The following is a 15,485-nucleotide window of genomic DNA, read 5'->3' as shown; positions in this document are numbered from 1 at the left end:
ATTAAACAACTATAATTATTGAAAATGCATTTAATTTGTTTTCGAAGTCGAGTGAGCGACCATGCGAAACAGACACCTGACCGCGCAAAACCTGTTGCTGCGACATCTATTATCAACGATATTGAAAGACTTCGCTGTCTATATTTTCATTAGTCCTTTCTATGTATATTTTTCTGTACAAAATCAGACCCCCTCTTGCCTCACTCTCTACAGTACGCCGCAACATAAAAACCTTTTGGTACTACATTCAAACGCACACACAAATCAGAAAATGAAAATTTTTTCACTTTAATTGTTCAAACAGGAGTGACTAGGGAGTGCTCCCACACAAACCAATGAGTGAAGAACATACTCCCCTAAAGCTCCCACTCTTAAGCCATCCTGCTAGCAGAGAAGTTCGCTCCCGCAATGAAACGATTTAAAGTGTCGGTTAACATTATGTTGTGCATAATTCTTCTAGTTTTCGCCTTAAGGAGTCTGCGTTGAAATGATTACCTGGCGATGTAGCAAAAAACGTCTATCGCTTCCTGTGTCGGCAATTTCAAAAACAACATTTTCTATTTACGAAAAGCCCTCAATGCCAAAACAATGCTAAGGAGTGTTTTCAAATCCTTGAAGAAGCATAGATACCAAGTCACGAAGAATAAGTTTGAAAAAAACGATCAAATATTTAACAAAAAAAGTTTTTACGCAAAATGGTGGAAATACAAAACTATTCCGAAGCACTGTGTTAAACAATTCCCCCAAAAACATTTTCGAAAGACAACATGTGTATCCTTTCGTAGCCGGATGTTCTGATGTCGTTGCTTTACTTGCACAAATTCACCTGTCACCAATACAGTTGAAAAATAAATAACAAATACAAACGAAAACACATCGTGACTCGCTTTATTTAGCAACAAAAATGTCTGTAAAGCAGGGTTCATTTTTCAAATTCATTTGCTCTTTTTCAATCATTATGCAAAACCTTTCGGATGCAGTTTTATTGTTTCCTTGTTGTTTTAAGCAATTCATTTGGAATTCAATATAGTTTGACTTCGTTCCATAAGGGCTAAACCCTTGCCGTATGCTTGTAGATGAGTCATACTCCTACCACTTGATGACGCAAGATTTTGTTTTTAACGAAAAAATGTTGAATTTCGTAGCTGTTTGGGAGACATGTAATGTATAGGCCTAGTTAATAGCGTGATTAATGGCCAATTGGTGCGAGTCCTTAATATCTCACATCATTCAAGTCTGTGAAGTTGTCTTAGGCAAATAATACGCTCAAAAGCGCTTTCTTCATACAACACACACACCACATAAATTCTAACGTAAGGTGTATGTAAATTTTTGTTGGAAATAGAACGATATCGTTTATATTCTCTCCCTCTTCCAGCGTGTCAAGACCGTTAGAATTCAAACGGGATAAATACTTTAGATGGGGTTGTAGTCTTAGCGTGAGCCTATCATAATTGAAACTGAATGACTTCAATGAAATATGTGCAAAAATAAGGTTTTAGATACCTATGTTATAACACAGGTCTGCTGCTGGCTTTCAAGGTTTGTTTAGAAGTTGATTTATTCAGATATTTCTTCCAAAGAAAAAATAAATTCAAAACAAACATGAAGCATTCAATTTAGGCATTTGTACCTATTTAGCTCACGCTGATAGTTTACCCCCAAAATTAAGAGTTTGAAAGAGTTTTACTAATTAGCAGTCGTAAGCGATTAACGATCTTTTTCAAAATCAGTGCGGAATACATCAACATTCTATATATGTATTGTCAGCGGCCTTTGGGCCGGCCATTCTACGAAGAAGCGTTACGAATTACACGACAACACATTAATCGAAATTGAAAAAAATTGCATTTCGTCGTTGAATGTAGCGAATGCTATTCGGAAATACGACCGTGCGTATGTAGCTGATGGTAAATGATATTAAACGTCATTTGTTATTTGTTATCGGTATTTTAAAGATCACTTATGGATCCACGGCCCACACATATAATTGGATTTTCACAGATTTTCACCCAAACACATGTTGGTTTCTCGCTATTCACAAGATTTTGATTTCAATCTGAAATATTGTTGTTGTTAAAATAAGAAGTGCACACACACAGACACAAACGGGTATGTTGCCCATGGAAAATAATCACATCAGTTTCAAGAAAACAACCTTGAAAGTAATCATTAAATAAACGCGATCAGACATGATTTGCCCATTCGGATATGCAAAACATCCATTAAACAAAAGAAAAAGAAACAAAACAGCAGCAGAAAATATCGATCTGAATTTAAGACTTGTCAAGGTAATCTTTGCTCTTTGCCTCATTATTCGATACAATTGGGACTCGGTTGGGTCGGTCGATTCTGACGTCTAGGTAAATTGCCATCTAAACATCAGCATGTAGCTTTGTTCAATGTTATCGAGATGCAGTGTTTGACGTTCCGTGTCAGTGAAGAGCGGGGTAAAGAAACTAGCACGCCGGAGGCACCGATTGAGTTGTAATCACTTGAATTTGACAGCGGCGATGTTTGGAGTGTTAAATATCTTCAACGCTGTCTTCGGCATGATGAGCCGAAGCTGCCTGATATTTGTTGTTTTATCCGCCGACCGGTCAAAAGCGAGCGGCTGTCATCAACAGAAATAGAAAGTAAAACCGATTTAGTTATTGAAATAGAAAGTTGTTTGAATAAAAGCAACAACGTCGCGGCTTTAATGCGGCACAAATGGCTACAGATATTTACGGTAATATCATGCGGTGTTTAGTAGACATAAATTAAATAAATTTGAAATCATTAAATTTAAACATTTGATTCAAAAAACCAATATCGGTTATGATATGTTGCGAAACTTCTACTTCCCTGAAAATTGAATGAATCTACAAAGTATTGTTCTGCAAAAATCGTCGCAAAATATGATTTGTAAAAACCATGTTAAATGTTGATAGATTTCTCGCACAAAAACTTATCACAAATGATTTGTTTCTTTACCGGCCGACCTAAAACAAAGCGACAAAGTGTACAAACAAATTTAGGACAATTTGATTTGTTTGTTATTAAATTTTTTGAAATAACAAGGTACCGGATGTAGAGTTGAATTTTCTAAATTTCCTGATTATATATGTACCATTGTTTCAAGCAATTTTCATTTTCAAGTTTGTTGTTAAAACCAATAATGGGTATTCCAAGTTCAAAGCGAGACGAATCACAATAGTGCAAAAACTACTGAATATATTGTCAATTTATTATCAAAAATAATCTTCTTGTCCGACCTTATGTAGGTCTTCCAACAACCACATTGAAATTGGTCATCGTAAGTAACGCTTGTGAAATCCTGAATGAAAACTCTTAAAATTGTTCCATTTTAAGATTTCCTATAATTCCTCAGAGTGTACAGCTGTCCGCTGTAGGTATAAATCTTGAAACACTTCAAGGAAATTGTGAAACAAGCAACATCGCTTACAATCTGAAATCAACATACACATTAGATACACTTCATGTCGGAATTTCCAAAGCATGAAAAACTTTTTCTTGCCGCGAAAAATTTTTGCGAAGTAGAACATTTTTTTCTATTATCAGTAAAAGTTCTAGACATAGTATTTAATTTGGACAAGAAGTTGTGTGAAGCGGATATCAATCGTTTAAATTGTTAGTTTTTTTCTGAAGCTTGAACAATACTCTAGGGAAATATCAGAAAATGATTAAAAATTGAAAAACAAATTCTAATTTCGATACGAAGTTCTGTCCATTTTCGAGTGTTTTTATGAGTTTTTGTAAGAATTATTCTTGAAATCTAGTAAGTCAGTCGAAAATTTTGTTAAATTTTTTTTTTTAGAATCTCCACATATTCTCTTCAATCTTTAAATGAATTAATGATCAGTGATTAAGACATTGAGTGTGAGTTCAGAGAGAGCATATTTATTTTATTTACGATTGTTTCGTCCGAAGATCATAACAGCAATGACAGAAGTTTAAAAGATCCTAAAAATACTCTTGTAGTAGTACTCGGGAATTTTGTAACGAACAAACTAAATAAGATCACAAAAATTGGAGCCCTTGGCAAACATTTATTAGAGGGTATCAATTTTTCTACAGTAATTTCGATATCAGGATCTTCGAATACAGACAATGACGTCAGCTCTGGCTTAACTCTGACAACTTGGCTGGATACCAACTTTCAACAAAGCCATCTGTAACATTTGGGCAGGCAAGCATGTGTGGTGTACATTACAGTTGGCAACCACATGACACATGGTGGGGACATGCACAAATCTCTGGGTGTGTGAGAATGTGTTGCGTAGCTAAATTTGATAGATGTTGGGGGTGACCTCGTTTCGACGCAACCGGAGTAGTGCGTGAGTGCGCCGAAGAACGAAGCACACGGTTTTCACCCTCGTCATCGTTTACCAAGCATGCCGCCTCTATCTCCGACATCGCTTACACATCCAGTTCATTACGGTCCCAACTCTTCCCTAAATAACGATGGTGGATTAAAGTAAACAAAATAATGTAATGTGTATTAATATATCGCGTGTTCGGAAGGTTCGGCTGCGAAAGAGAAGTGGTGTTCATATGCAAGGTAAAGTTTGAGAATCAGTGGAATAGTTCAAGCAAAATTGTGTTTAAACGCGAGGAAAGACTCAGTGGCATGGAGTGCATCGAGACTACTAACTTACCAGTTGCTATCACACTTTAGTAGATGGTAATGAGCTCGCGTACACTGACATTGGAACCTATGCAGAGCGTTTTATCTGTTTATAACAAATTATATCTACTCTGTTGTTACTCATAAAACTCAAACATACATATGTACATGGTTGTGTACGTTTGCTTGACAAAAATTGAAGGGGGCGGTGGAGCTCACGTAATGTGAAGAAAACATCTTCCATGAACCAAAAGCAAAAGCAAAGTCTGTCGAAAATGTTTAAAACTCACGTAATCATAACATTGCAGCGATGAAAAATTTGACTACAACACCAAGAAAATTACATACATACATACATACATACACACATACATATATATGTACGTAAGTACATTGCTGTGGTTTCGTTGTCCGTTCCGTTTCGTTGCCGTTTTCTGACTGGTCTGTTTGCCATCACAGAAACTTATGGGTTGGTCGCTTGGCGTTGTCTTTCCGCTTGATGAACTACCACTCTTTGTGACGATTCTTTGCACTGTATTCATTATGGGACACCCTACCAATGTCCCTGTATGTGCGAACGATCCAATCTACCTTACGAGGAGTGGTCGATATATGTATGTACCCAGTGCACATTTCTTCTTCCCACTGGAAGTGGTTTCGATCATTACCATCATACTAGAAATGGAAAATTCTCACGACGCTGGGGAAGATTTAGAGTTCATATAAACTGGGAAGTAAATAAAGCTCCGGTTACAATTCGTTTTAGTCTGCGAATAAACAACTGGGCAAGACCAGTGGAGCGAAACAATCACAAGGGGTTCGGAGCTAAAAATGACTTCTTGTTGAAAAAGTGACATGGGAAGATCATTTAGGTCTCACAAACATTTTTATTTTTGGAAAACGTGAAGTTGTGTTATGCTTGTTTTTTGGGTAGTTATGAATTCTTTCGGTTAGGAGGAACAAATAATTTACTATTATTTATGTAACAATAACCTACCCAGCAACATGTTTGATGCCAAAACATCAGTCCAATCATAAGTGTATGAAATTCTTCACTATTTGAGTAAGTGCGGGGTTGGTATTGAAGAAAAGATTATGCATTTATAACAGATATATCTAAAGATATATAAAAAAGAGAAAATTTGTCAAATCCACTCTGAGAGATCAGCGTTAGCCGGGAAGTTCGTTAGCGAAAAACTAGTAAAATTAACATACATTTGCTCATCGAAAAGAGTTTACTCTTCACTCTTTTGTTTTCTGTGGAAGTGCTCCCGAGTCGCTTCTAATTGAAAAATTTGGGTGGGCCGAATCGCTTGAAATAGAGTGAGAGTTTGCTCTAAAAGTGAAATATAGTGGAAAAATAGCAAACGGGTTTTAAAGTTGTTGTGAAGTGAGTTTTTTTTTTTTTGTGAGTTTTAATGTTGTTTGGTTTTCTGCTGTGGTTTGAGAAAATGCACATACATACACAAATACAACAACTAAAATATTTCTCGCCAAGAGTATAGTCTACTCCTTTCCGAATTCCGAATTGTGCTCCCACTCTAATTTTAACAGACGCACAGCCAAGTTGAAGGATTCATACAACGGAAGTTTAAAAATTCTATTTCTTATTTAAAGTTGCAAAATATTACAGTTTAAACCCTATTAGTAACAGTAATGTTTATCGTTTTATTTCTTGTCTATCAGAGTTGGCTAATACTTGCCATTTCTTTTGTTGCTACAATGCCATTTAATTCATTTGAGTTCTTCCGTATTCCATGAATACTCAGTTTTCCCAATTCTAATCTATTTTTACCGAGAAGAATATCGTAGACGACGCGTCGTTTTGTTTTTGTCATTCTTCTTTGGCTTTTTACTACGAATGGTTACATCCACGTCGTTTAATGATGGTGTTCTTGTTAGTGGTGTGGAGTATTTTCATTTTGCTAAAAACCAAAATCTGCAGTCAACGACATTTACATGGCGAAACACCTTTGAATTCGCCAACAATAAAGAGAACAAGTACTTTTAAACGATATGTTTCAAATTCTCCTGAGGAGCAAGCGTTTCCTCATTCGGATATGGGATGGATATAACAGTCACAATTTGCCATTATATATGTCCGCTTCCAATGGGAAGCGGTGACGCGCTGGTCAAATACCACTTGTATACCATTCGATTTAACACCTAGAATAGAAATGAGGCGTCAGAAGCCGATATTTTATGCGATATTACACAAATTGATTCATATTGAACATCTACTAACGAAAATTCTTTTCTATATTGCAGACACATCACCGCGCCTCCAATGACGATCGTGTGCCCCATCTTCATACGTCTCATGAAATCAGTGGCAACAACGTGGCAATGCATTCATCACAGGGCACCCATCATAGCCTGCAACATTCGAGTTCACGCACAACCATGAGACATTCCATTTCGGCCACGTCAAGCAGCACTCCGGCCTCACCACAATTGAGTGGGATTATAACGGCGTCTGGAGGGCAGCTGCTTTCTAATGGCCATCACTACCAGTCACAGTCGTCGTCACAATCATCGATAATCTCCACCATTCCGGCATCTCAGAGATTGCTCGAAGAGGTTCTTTCTAAGGGCTCCCCATTCCCTATGATTGTGTTGCCACCTAGTGGTTATTGGGTGGATGGTACGGAGCACGAGTGCACATATGACGCTCGCGGTCAACCAATGTTGCCGCAAACCACATGGATGGCTAAATTCGAAACAGACGATACAGCTAAATGCTATAGACGCTTTTATGCCGGACGGGAACACTCGAACCTGGTCGGCCACGACGAGATTTTAGGACCAGTGCTTATTTCGATCAAAAGTGAAAACGTTGCTAATCAGGAGCACATTCGAATACTTTTGCGTCTAAAGACGGGCACCATGCATGAACTGATCCCCGTTTCATGCATGGGTCCCAATCCCAGCCCGAATAAAATGGTTCGTCTATTGAATGACCAAATAAACGTCGACTGTTTTATGCCTGTACTGTGTCCTAAGGCATCACAGTTGATTGGTGTCTATGATGAACATGTGTTAGTCTCTAATTTTAAATTCGGCGTTCTATACCAAAGATATGGCCAGACGACTGAGGAGGAACTTTTCTGCAACAACAAATCCTCATCTGCATTTGAGGAGTTTCTCGATGTGCTGGGTCAACGTATCCGCCTGAAGGATCACAAGGGCTATCGCGGTGGTCTGGATATACAAAATGGGCACACAGGCGACACTGCCATCTACGAAGTATTTAAAGAGCGTGAAGTCATATTTCATGTATCTACCATGCTGCCGCATACAGAGGGTGACCCACAGCAGTTGCAACGCAAACGCCACATTGGAAACGACATTGTTGCAATTGTATTTCAAGAATCGAATACACCCTTCTCCCCAGATATGATAGCCAGCCATTTTTTGCATGCCTTCATTGTAATCCAACCCCTGGAGCCGAATACAGCAAATACGCGTTACAAAGTAAGCGTGACGGCACGTGACGATGTACCCTTCTTCGGTCCGACTTTACCCAATCCCGCCGTGTTCCGCAAGGGCCAGGAATTCAAAGAGTTCATCTTAACCAAACTAATAAATGCCGAAAATGCTTGCTACAAGGCGGAAAAATTTGCCAAACTTGAGCTGCGGACTCGAACGTCTCTTTTGCAAAATCTTGTTGATGAGCTGAAGGAAAAGACCAGAGAATTTTTGGGTGCAGATCTCAGCGGCACAGCTGCTGTAAGTCCTACGCCAGAAACGCCAAAGTCCGACAACACTACGACGGGATCTCGTTTATTTGATACGGTCAAAAAAGCATTGATATCTCGCGTTCGATCACAAAGCGTCGATACCAGCAACATTGCTAATGTGGAAAAATTCTGCGTGTCCACAAAAATGAATTCATCTGCAACCAGCACTCACTCGAAGAAGGAAACGAGTTTGACGGAAACGCCTAATTAAATGTAAGTCTCCATTCACAAATAGCAAATGAGGTAATAATCATTCTATATTTCAGGCATGTAGTCGCACAACATTGAAATCTTCTTCAAAATCCAAGTCGTCAAATGAGTCTACATCCTCATCGCCAGACATAACGTCCAGAGCTCCGCTCAACCATACGAATAGCTGTAGTGGCAACAATAACAACGGAATGAATGGGACAAAAGAAGTACAGAATAGCAATACTGCATCATCAAGTGCTCCGAACAACGGGGCTATTGCCAATGCTGCATCTGGGGGAACAACGGCTACAATGTCGGAGACAAGTGATGACTCCAGCCTTAACAGTGTTGATCTTGACCCCATGATGATCCACCTTGATGGGGGAGCAGCTTACATTGACAGCGACACCGGCCTCGAATCCATGTCCTCTGCGGAGGCAACTACTAAGGCCTGTTCCCTGTGCCTTGACGGCTCTCAAACTATTATGGGTTCATCGCCTAGCAATGAAACAATAGTTCTGATTGAAAACCTGAGACAAGAAGTTACACGCCTAAAGTGTGACAAATTAGATTTGTTGAGACAAAACGTGGTAAGTGCGGTATCAGAACATTATTATACCACAGAACACAAACGTTACAAGAGAAGATAAGTCAATTGACAAAACCTTTGAATAAATCATACGAAATATCTTCTTTGCAAAATTGTTTTATCAACCAATTACTTTTCCGTTCGTATTCAGTGAAATGTGTTGTAGGTATTGTGAGCTTCACAAATCGCGTAAAACTTGCATACAGCAAGGTGTTCTCTAGGAAATTTGACAGAAATCGAAACTGTATAATAAATCGGTTCTATTTAAAAACTGTTTATTGTCTCCTACGCGGAGTCTGCTATGATCTTGTTATTGTTTGAAAAAAAAAAACAAAACTGTTTCCAAGCAGGGTTTCTTAAGACCCCTGCCTACCAATAATATAATATATAGCCAACGAAGCCCTTAGTGTGTGGCAAAATATACTTTGAATTGGTTTCTATGCAATCTATCTATGCAATATATATTGACAATTTTAAATTGGGCCAAATTTATGGGATCCACGGATTTCATTTTCAAAATCAAAACTATTTTGATTTTCATCAATCCGAAAACATTCTCAAATGCGCTGCCAAGCCTCAAAATACGCTAGTAAAAAATGTGCAATTTATAACTTACTTTTCTTGTAAAACTAAATTTCTAACAATAGTTAAACATTCAGAGTTTAAAGTCATATTTCTATTATTAACATCTTCTTTTTTTTTAGACCTGCCAGCGCGATATCAAGCGTCTAAGGGAGCGCGAACTTTCTCTGCAGGGAGATCTTGCTGCTGCGGGCAAAGAAATTCTTCGCTTAAGAGATCTACTCAAGGAATATATGCCGGAAATGGCAGCGTCTCCACTCTCAATTTCGCCGATCTAATAGTAAATAAACACACAACGAACTGTTTTACAGTAGCAATTATGAATTACGCTGAAACGAAGTTTGCAAAGCAAATAACTATTAGAAAATCAATAACCAATTGTGCCGTGTTAAACACTTGCTAAACCCGTTAACCAAACACAAGGAAATGCTAAGCAGCACAACGACGCCTCATACAAACCTGTGATTCTTTCTCGAAGAAGAATCAACATCTCCATTCGGATAGTGAATTAGTTTTGCCGCTATTCTGCTCCGGAGCCTGTCATTAGCAGAGCAATGCATTATCAAATGTTTTTTGTTTATCGGTTGATATGGCCAAAATAAGAGGACAGCGACTACACTTTTAATTTAACAATTCGTTTAATTAGATCTTTTTTTTTTTTTTTGTTAAAACAATGCATACATTAACACAAATATTTACACCAAAAAGTAAAATTAAGTATACTGTAGATATAAAGCCAGAGTGGATATGGAAAGCTGCTTAATATAATTTTATTCCAAATATGAACCTAATCTCAAAGCGTGAGCCCAAAACCGGCTAACAGTAGTGATCGATTGGAAGCTTACATATGATCGCAATACTAATCTAAATTCGATGTATTTGCAGATTATAAAAACATTAAATATTACAAGATATAAAAATGAGCTTGTGTCAAGTATAGTTAGTAGTAGAAGATGAATAGAAAATAAAAATATGATAATTGTATTCAGTATTTATTAAAAACAAAGAAACGTGGCGACACAAATTCATTCGCCAAGCTTTTGTATGTTTTTCCAGGAGTGTCGAAATTATCTAAACACAACATCATACCAAATAAACAATATACTCTTAGTATAGCCCTAGGATGTATGTTTCCACAGTCGCGCATCATCCACTTGGTGGCAAGCACAGCCAGGATGACCAAACAAATCACAATTTTACTTACTAGCCCTCAACATTTGATAGCAGTACGGCGCTTTGCATCTTCAAAGAGCTATTAAATATCCAATCCCAATTATCCCATGTACATATATAAGTATTCCCTATTTTTATATTAAACAGAAATGTCTTAGTAATTTTATAATTATTTATATATACACGTGTATCCAATTTGTTTTTCTATTGCAGTATTTACATAACGATTATATGTAAATGTTCAAATACGAAATGGTTAAATCCCCAATTACTTAGTCTTAATAACATTGTTAAACAAAAATAATGAAATAAAAAGTTGAACACCAAATTTGATTGTATTACCTTTTACACATATTTAGACTCGAAGTGCGGAAAAACTGCCAATGTATAATTTTGCATTCGTCAAAAACCTGATACATACATATATGAATCATAGAAGCCACAAACAAACGAAAAAAAAAATAATTTTGTTACCATATTGAATTTATTAATAAAGCAAACTAGAAACACAAAGGATAATGTTTACGATGTTTAAGGCCTTCAAGAAGGTAAGATTGCACAGCATTACAGTGTTTGAAATTGCTGCTTGTTTGCCACAGTTTCGCTGTGAAAACATACCAAATCCATACCATCCATGACCCTTATTGCGTTTTAAAAACGCAAACATTAATTTTTCCTATGATAACTCCTCATCACCTCCATGTTTTCTACACAAAATATTGAGTGTTTTCCATTTCCGATAACATCTTCAACCCAGAAAGCATTTCAAATATAAGTCAATTGAAAACTAAAGCAACATACACATTTTCGTTGTTTTTTTTTTTCTACAGCAAACTTTCTTCGTTAGGCCTTTTAATTAAAAAGTCATTAATAAAGCAAAGTATGGGACGGACATATGTAAATCAATAAAAATTATGATTTCCTGTGTTTCTCTAGCCCAAAGAAGACAGGGATTAGTATACACTCCTGTATGCTATACCTGTTTCTAGTTAAACACTGTTGTATATTAAGACCTGTCTTTTTTGCATGAACAAAAAAAAAAAAAAAAAAACAAAAAATTATACTTTTTCTTTATATGTACACGACATAGTTTGATTATCTTATTCTCCTTCTGAGGTTACAAGGTATTATTGATGTACTAAATGATAATTGTCGAAAATGGAATTTGCACGTGAATCTGTCTAAATTCAAAATTATGGTTTTTAGATCTGGTAAATGATGTAACTAAATCTTAACATTGTTTAAACAAATCAGAATACTACATTTTTTATAAAGAAGTTGTTACCATGGTAGAAGTAAGAAGGTGACGTCATGTAATCATATGTTTACAATTTTTTTCAAATTTACACATTTGCCAAATTTACTCATTGCCATCCTATGTATATACACAAAATCAGAGATGGGAACTTTTTTTTGGATTGAAATTTTAAATGTTGATGTACAGTGCTGGTAATGCTAATTTGAAATGAGTTTACCTTTATTATAACCTCCACCTTGGAAAGGAGGGTATATTAACTTTGCCATTCCGTTTGTACGATACAGCCCACATTATTTGACGAAGAGCGTCAAAATTTAGCAGAACAATTTGTATTTGTGTCTACGATGGTTGGTATTGAAAATAAGATATATCGGTCCACGTTTTGGTACAGTTCCCATATAACCGTACCTCCCGATATTCGGTATTTTGATGATTTTTGCTATATTTTTCACTGATTTGTCTAAAAATTGGTATTGGTTGGTCATAATGGGTTCTGGCTGCGGTGGCGAAACATTGTATGTATAGGTCCACGTTTTGGCATAGTTGCTATATAGCGGTACCTCCAGATATTCGGTATTTTGATGATTTTTGCCACATTTCTTCGTAGATTTGTCTAAAAATTAGTATTTGTGTGTCCTAATGGGTTTTAGCTCCGTTGGCGAAACATTGTATGTATAGGTTCACGTTTTTGTAAAGCCCCATATAGCGGTACCTCCCAATATTCGATATTTTAATGATTTTTGCCACATTTTATAATGGGTTCTAATGTTTCATTTAACCTAAGATGGAGGTGCCGGGCCGAACTTAATGTTTTTTTAATTGTTTTATTGTATCATGGTTGCCACATTTGCAAACGACATGCCGAAGAACATGTATCTCAAAATGGTCTGACTCCCTTTTTTCTCCTCTACACTTAAAATGCATATTTGTTACTTTATAAACTTCTAAAATAGAATTATTTTAACTGTTTGAATTCCAAATAACGTATTGATTTTGAATTGGCAGCAGTTCTCGGTTCCACGAGCTTTACTCTCAGTTAGATTATAAAATAATACTAATTGCTTTGTTCCAGACCTGTAAGTATGTAAAAAAATGTTTACTATTGGTCTGTTCCAGAACTGCAAGAATGTAACAGTTTTTACTACAATAACAGATTTAATTTTTGATATCGAAGAAAATTGCAAACTAGTAGATTTTCTAAAATCTAAAAAATTAAATTACATGAACATTTTAAACGAAATTACTATTTTAGAAAAGCAATGGCAAAAGCTAAGTGCATATGAATGGGCAAACATAAACTTAACGATTTATTTTTGGATATGTGTATAAGAATTTAAAAATGATTTAACTGAAAATCCGTTCAAGAAATTGTCTTCTTTTGTTATGAAGTGTCTAGTTTTACTATTTAGAAGATGTTGGAAGAGCTTTCAGTGGCATGAACCTTATAAAAGCAGAAATTAGAAATAGAATGATATTATACAATATGTATTCACTTCTTTATATTAGGTGCGGATTGAAAAGGTTAAATAAAGGTTGTGAAAGTTTTAAGATTACAAACGATTTCATTCTAATCATCATTCAGTCTCTAATTTTCAAGTAGTAGGACTTAATGCATTCTAATAAAATCATATTATAGAGAGAAATATAAATGTCTATTCAGAACAATATTTGTAAATTAAGGTTTCTCTATATGAATTGTTGTAAAAAAGATCAAAAGTGCGCCATTCGTGTATTTCTTAATCCTCCTGGAATTCACTTTCAGCATTTCGGTGGAATAGACATTTTGGTATTTTTTTTTCTATTAAAATTGGGGCCTATTTTATCCGCTAACTTTTATCCGATGGCCATCCAAAATGCTTGGCAGGGCCGATACCGTACCTCCACTTAAAATTTCCTAAAGATCGGACGATAATTATGACGCGTCAGAAAACTTTCAGTTTTTGGTCCATTTGAATCCCTAAATATTTTGGGATCATCTTCAAAAACATCAGGCTTCTATTCTGACACTAACCCCACCTCCATCCAACATTTCTTGAGGATCGGGCCATAAATGTGCCCTGTATATAATATCAAAAATATTACAAAATGTACATTTCAATATTGAAAGTCAAAATGAAAATATCTCATGCGACAAAAATGTGACAAAATGGAAAAATATAAGAAAATATCACAAAATGATTATTTTCATCTTTATTGGGACCTTTTCATTCGTTTTTGTATAGATGTTTTTCTTTCCTGTCAAGAGGGCATTCTGAATTGACAAGATTTGTCAAAATCAGTCCAGCTATTTTTGAGATGTAAGTATTCTAGCGAATATATGTCGCTGTATATATCCGATATCTTCACTATCGACATCTACGTAACGGTCAGAATTGTCCTTTTCGTCTATTTGTAATTTCACCGGGATTAAGAATATTCGAGGTTAAATGGGAATTATTTTTTAATACAAAACTCATGGTCTATTTCACCCGCTCAATATTACCCGATGACCATCAACATTGGAAAGCTTCTACCCAGTCCTATGCTCTAGCACCATGCTAAATTCCGCGTCGATTGGTCTATAATTGTGACAGGATTTTGATTAGAATATAAATTAGTCAAATTATATTAAAATCACTTCAGATTTGGATATAGCTCTCATATATAATTTAGACCGATTTCATGTATTTGATGCACAAAACACAATACGTATTTCCGATTCCAATGAAATTCGCCATGAGTGACTAAATTTGGTACAAAAATAAATTTGACAAATTATATTCAAATTCACTCAGATTTGATTATAGCTCCCATATGTATTCTCGGCCGATTTCACATATTTGATGCACCCAAAGCGAGAGAGACGAAATCTGTCACCAGAAGAAAATTGCCAAATTATATTGAAATCGGTTGAGGTTTGGGTATAGCTAACATATATATTTCGGCCGACTTCATACATGTTATGCACCAAACACGATATATATGACCGATTCCAATGAAAATTCAGAATAATAGTAAATGTGATAAATTGATTGGAAATTAGTTAAGATTTGGATATAGCTCCCATATATATATTCTCGGCCGATTTCACATATTTGACGCACCAATTTCAATGAAAGTTGTGGCGGAATTTGGTGGAAAAGTAAATTTTTTAAAATTATATTTAAATCGGATCAGATTGGGATATGATTTTAATAAGAACCATTGACCCACAACGCCTTTTTTAAACCCTGCAACACTATGTGTTGGGGGAATTATAAGTCTGATTGGGCCACAATATTATGTAAAACTTCGAAATTTTGGCTTCCCACATAGGAAAGTATATACTGATGTTCTAATCTC

General features: G+C 36.0%; 1 protein-coding gene across 1 annotated transcript in view; it reads left to right on the top strand.

Annotated features, from left to right (window-relative positions):
* The window catches only part of LOC131800486 (rap1 GTPase-activating protein 1-like), a 60,354-nt gene extending 48,935 nt beyond the window's left edge, over positions 1-11,419 (top strand). Inside the window, 3 exon segments of the mRNA XM_059121360.1 lie at positions 6,899-8,587; positions 8,637-9,152; positions 9,856-11,419. Of these exon segments, the coding sequence (XP_058977343.1) occupies positions 6,899-8,587; positions 8,637-9,152; positions 9,856-10,011 (2,361 nt within the window). The 3' untranslated portion in view covers positions 10,012-11,419.
* Positions 11,420-15,485: the final 4,066 nt, after the last annotated feature.

This window comes from Musca domestica, unplaced genomic scaffold (genome assembly GCF_030504385.1).
Source record: "Musca domestica strain aabys unplaced genomic scaffold, Musca_domestica.polishedcontigs.V.1.1 19, whole genome shotgun sequence".
Classification (NCBI taxonomy): Eukaryota; Metazoa; Arthropoda; class Insecta; order Diptera; family Muscidae; genus Musca; species Musca domestica.
Note: the sequence above shows the minus strand (reverse complement) of the source record. Positions and strands in the feature narration are given on the sequence as shown.